Here is a 5,000-nt window from a genome sequence, read left to right as displayed (position 1 = left end):
CTCGGCTCTCCGCCCTCCGCCCTCCGCCCTTCCGCCCCCACCCTCCGCCCTCCGCCCGTGGCCCCACCACGGCCAAGCAAGCAAATCAAACGACACGCCCCCCAGACTTCCGCAAGAGTGATGGAATTACAGCCTCCTCGCAAGTCAGAGGGGTTAAAGTTATGACTTGAAAGCTCGTCGAATAATGGGTCTGAGCAACGATAATGAAGGGTCGAAGCTCGTTGTTGCAATGCCTCAGTTAAGAGGATGGTTGGGTAATTCGACTCATGATAGGGAAGGGCCGAGGGGAGGATGTGGGACGCTTTTAGTTGAATGCAAGATTCTAGATCATCATTTTCATCTTGCATGTATCTCTGGGTGTTTGCATCCCGAGCACACACTCGTAGGTATACTTGTCTATATCCTTATCTATCTATTCACCCATCTATCAGCCTATCTGTATACGTAACCAGCATGTGTTTGTAAACGGAGAAACATAGACATAATATAATTCTTTGCCTGCACGAGCAACACGTGTAAACTTTCACAAGTACGACTGTTTTCTCTCTCTTCATAACATTTCCCTCTAAGTATTTTTCCATGTTGCTTTCCGGACGACATTTCAAATCCACTCTCCAGTAGCATAGTCGAGGTCCTTGTGCATTGTTCTTTCCTCAGTTGCCTTTTATAACGTTTGAGATTCGTGTACCGTTAGCCCACGTAACCGGGTTCTTCATTAGATACTCTGCTCGTAACGTGATTACTCGCCGAAAGCCTTAATGTGAAATGAGTTGCCTAATGCAGTTTACCAAAGTTGTTTTTTTTGCGTGTTACTACCCCGAAGGCAAAAGGGAAACTTTTACTTGGAGACAATGCTATTTTCGAGTTTTGAAAGGCATCTCACTTGGTCCAAGATAACGGGTCTTTCTCTCTCTCTCTCTCTCTTTTTCTCTCTCCTCTCTCTTTCTTTCTCTCTCCTCTCTCTCTGTCTCTTTCTCTTCTCTTTTCTCTCTCTTCTCTTCTCTTTTCTCTCTCTCTCTCTCTCTCTCCTTTCTCTTTCTCTTCTCCCCCCTCCCCTCTCTCCCTCTCCCAAGACACTCAATTATACCTCTCGTATTCCCTGTATTAAACCCTCGCCTCTTTTTGACTGAAGCCTGGTGACTTTTTATTCCTTTTTTTTACTGTATATGGTTAAGGCTGGTACTTAGAAAATAGAAAGTTTCTACACTTAAGCAACAAAACCTTAAGAATAATAAAGTTTTGATAAGCCTTTTTTTCATATAATGGTAATTGAAACTCATACTTTCTTCTATTTTCTCCCCATAAGATTTTTTTTTTATACTAAATACCCCTTGTCTCTAGAGCAGATGTAAACTTTCTCAGAAATGAACACCGCAGAATCACTCATGCACATGCAACTCATATGATTAAACCATTCAATATTTCACAATATCCATCGCAGACGTCAAGCAAGATCGCTCACGCACTGAAAAACAACAACAATATTTTCTCTCCTCGAGGGAATCTAACCATAGAAAACGTGGCATCGCGTCCTCGCTCCCTTGGGTAGGGGAGACCCTTTTACTTGATTGGAGAGACTATTTTTGACAGCCGAAGTCTCTATTGCTAGGAGGGCATTAGGAACCGCTGACATCACTTAATGAGACGCGCTGGGAAATTATGACGATGGGAAATATTCGAATTTCAATTAAACATGGCATGTTATTGTGTGCGTACGTCGGAATTCAATATATAAGGAAACTATATCAGAACCAGACAAATGACGATAAAGTATAAAACCTGTCAAGATTTCCAATAATCTCAACAACGAAATCACAAAAAATGAATACAATCACTATCAAGAACCAACCTATATCAACACAAACAGAAGAAAACGAAGAAAAAAAATATATATATAAATAAATAAAACATGGCCATGGATCCCTCGATATTCACACGAGTCCTTCTCCCCCTCCCCCCCACTCCCCAGGTTCGTGCCGTCGTCGCCACCCTACTGGTCGTCCTCGTCGTCGCTTCCTGCGTGTCTGCACAGCTCAACTTCTCTCCCGGCTGGGGCAAGCGAGCAGCCGCAGGGGGAGAGGGCGCCGGAATGCACTCCCCTGCAGGAGCCGTGGTTCCTCCCCCCTCCTCTCTGACTGGCGAGTCCTGTGGCACCATCCCCGTCACTACCGTTATGCACATCTACCGGCTTATCAGGGTGAGTGCTTGGCAGGACGCTTTTTTCTGTTATTTTGTGTTTTTTGTTTTGTTTTGGATTGCTGTCGCCTCTTCATTATTAATTCTCTCTTTCTCTCTCTCTCTCTCTCAACCTTTCCTCCTCTCTCTCTCTCTCTCTCTCTCTCCTTCTCTCTCTCTCTCTCCTTCTCTCTCTCTCTCTCCTCTCTCTCTCTCTCTCTCTCTCTCTCTCTCTCTCTCTCTCTCTCTCTCTCTCTCTCTCTCTCTCTCTCTCTCTCTCTCTCTCTCTCTCTCTCTCCTTCTCTCTCTCTCTCTCTCTCTCTCTCTCTCTCTCTCTCTCTCTCTCTCTCAACCTTTCCTCCTCCTCTCTCTCTCTCTCTCTCTCTCTCTCTCTCTCTCTCCTTCTCTCTCTCTCTCTCTCTCTCTCTCTCTCTCTCTCAACCTTTCCTCCTCCTCTCTCTCTCTCTCTCTCTCTCTCTCTCCTTTCCTCTCCTCCCCTCTCTCTCTCTCTCTCTCTCTCTCTCTCTCTCTCTCTCTCTCTCTCTCTCTCTCTCTCTCTCTCTCTCTCTCTCTCTCTCTCTCTCTCTCTCTCTCTTCTCACTGTCATTATCCACTTCACTTTTTATATGTTCTCGCTGTTCATATATCTTTTTTTTTTCATCAGTGATTCATCTATCCATTCGTCATTATCTACTCAATCTATCCATCTGCCATTCATCTATCCCTTTATCAATCCATCTACAGAGATACGAATCATGATTTCAATTTCAATATTACTGATTTATCCCGCCCTCCTTGATGACCACATAAAGAGATAGACAGCTTTTAATGAGAAGATATCTGCGTCCCAGCATCATCTTTTATGGCACACGCTTCCTCAAAAGAGACAGAGTGAAAGGTGTTCGAGCAATATATATATAGATATAGATATTTAGGGAAAAAGATACACATTTTTTTTTTTTTTTTTTTAGGAATTATATCCTTGAATAACGCGAGGGCGTTTTTGACGAGCAGTGTTGCCAAGTAAACGTCAGTCACTTAACGACTTAAGAGACACGGTCACAACGGGAATTCATCGAGCAAAGTGGCTCGTTTATCTGGCCATCTTGCTTTTTGATAGGTCTTTTAAGACTGTCATTCCGGTAGCAGATGACGCAGGTAGCATCTTAGCAGCTTCATACACATATATATGTGTGTGTGTGTGTGTGTGTGTGTGTGTGTGTATATATATATATATATGTGTATATATATATATATATATATATATATATATATATATATATATATATATATATATATATATATACATTTAGAGAGAGAGAGAGAGAGAGAGAGAGAGAGAGAGAGAGATTTGATATCTACCTCTCCCGCTTTAGTGATCCATCTATTCATCAGTCTATCATCCGCTCTGTCTATCTCTTCCCTACATCCTACAACCTATTTACATAGTATTATTTTGTTGTTCTTTGCAGGCTGAGGCCACCCGCTTGGTGCAGTGCCAGGACGAAGAATACTTGGGCTAAGGTCCCCCTCCCCCCCTCCCCCCACTTCACAAACCCCCCTGCCTCCCGTCACTACCCCATCCCCCGACCCTTACCCCCACCCCCCTCCCCCACCCCCACCTTCCAGAAGCTCGCGCGCGCTCCGATGATGAAATCATCTTCGTATTGTTTCGAAGGAACACTGTGATTCAGAGGATTTTTTCTCTCTAATGTTTTACGTTTTTTTTTCTCCCATTCTTTCTATTTCCAACTCTCTTTCTTTGCTCTGTTTTTCTTCCTCTTCTTTCTGCCTCGATTCCGTAACATTCTTCCTTTTTTCGGTATCTGGACGTTTTATAAACATCCACGCACCTTCCCGTAAGACTTAGAGAGAGAATATATATACATATATATATTAAACAAGTGGAAAATACATTTAAGACTCACAAGAAATGTATAGGCTGTAATTTATCCTTTATGCAAGGCTGACTCACAATATATATGTCATATCCTCATCCTGGATTATTGCATAATGCAAGTATACACACGTACATACATTCATACACACACACACACACACACATATACACACACAAACACAAACAAACACACACACAAACACACACACACACACCCATACAGACAGACCAACAAACCTCCCTATTTCTTCGACCGTATCTCACTGATCTTCGACCCGACCAAACGTTTCAAAGAAGCTCGTGGTGTTTCTGGAAGTGTTCATGCTATTTCACTTCGTTTCGCTCTAGAATCTTGAGGCCTGGAATATCTAGATCGGAAATGTTGCATCTTAATAAATATGTCCGTGTGGCCGACGTTTGTTTTATTCCTTTGAGAGTGATGTCCTTCTTGATTAGTGATGATGGTGTGATGATGATGGGTGATGATGATGGGTGATGATGATGGTGATGAAGGTGGGGATGACCATGGTGATCATGATGGTGATGACGGTGGGGATGATAATGGTGATGAAGGGGTGATGACCATGGTGATCATGATGGTGATGACGGTGGGGATGATAATGGTGATGAAGGGGTGATGACCATGGTGATCATGATGGTGATGATGGTGGTGATGATGGGGATGATGGTGGGGATGGGGATGATGATGGTGATGGGTGATGGGGATGATGATGATGATGATGATGATGGTGATGATGACGATGGTGATGACGGTGGGGATGATGATGATACTTGTTTATTGATATAATGACGTGGTCATAGGGATGATGCTCTTATGGTGATGTTGACAATAGTAATGGCAATGATGATGGATATCTATGGTGGAAATTCATAATGAGTGGGATGATAAAAGTCATTATAGTGA

General features: G+C 43.1%; 1 protein-coding gene across 1 annotated transcript in view; it reads left to right on the top strand.

The window, feature by feature from the left end:
* Nucleotides 1-4,487, top strand: part of Akh (Adipokinetic hormone) — a 21,635-nt gene extending 17,148 nt beyond the window's left edge. Inside the window, exons 2-3 of the mRNA XM_043017596.2 lie at nt 1,970-2,197; nt 3,648-4,487. Of these exons, the coding sequence (XP_042873530.1) occupies nt 1,970-2,197; nt 3,648-3,698 (279 nt within the window). The 3' untranslated portion in view covers nt 3,699-4,487. The remainder of the gene's footprint in view (nt 1-1,969; nt 2,198-3,647) is intronic.
* The last annotated feature ends 513 nt before the right edge of the window (nt 4,488-5,000 follow it).

The sequence above is a fragment of the Penaeus japonicus genome, unplaced genomic scaffold, assembly GCF_977035675.1.
Source record: "Penaeus japonicus unplaced genomic scaffold, GWHDUDI00000001_assembly GWHDUDI00000011, whole genome shotgun sequence".
NCBI lineage: Eukaryota > Metazoa > Arthropoda > Malacostraca > Decapoda > Penaeidae > Penaeus > Penaeus japonicus.
This window is presented reverse-complemented; position numbering and strand designations above follow the sequence as displayed.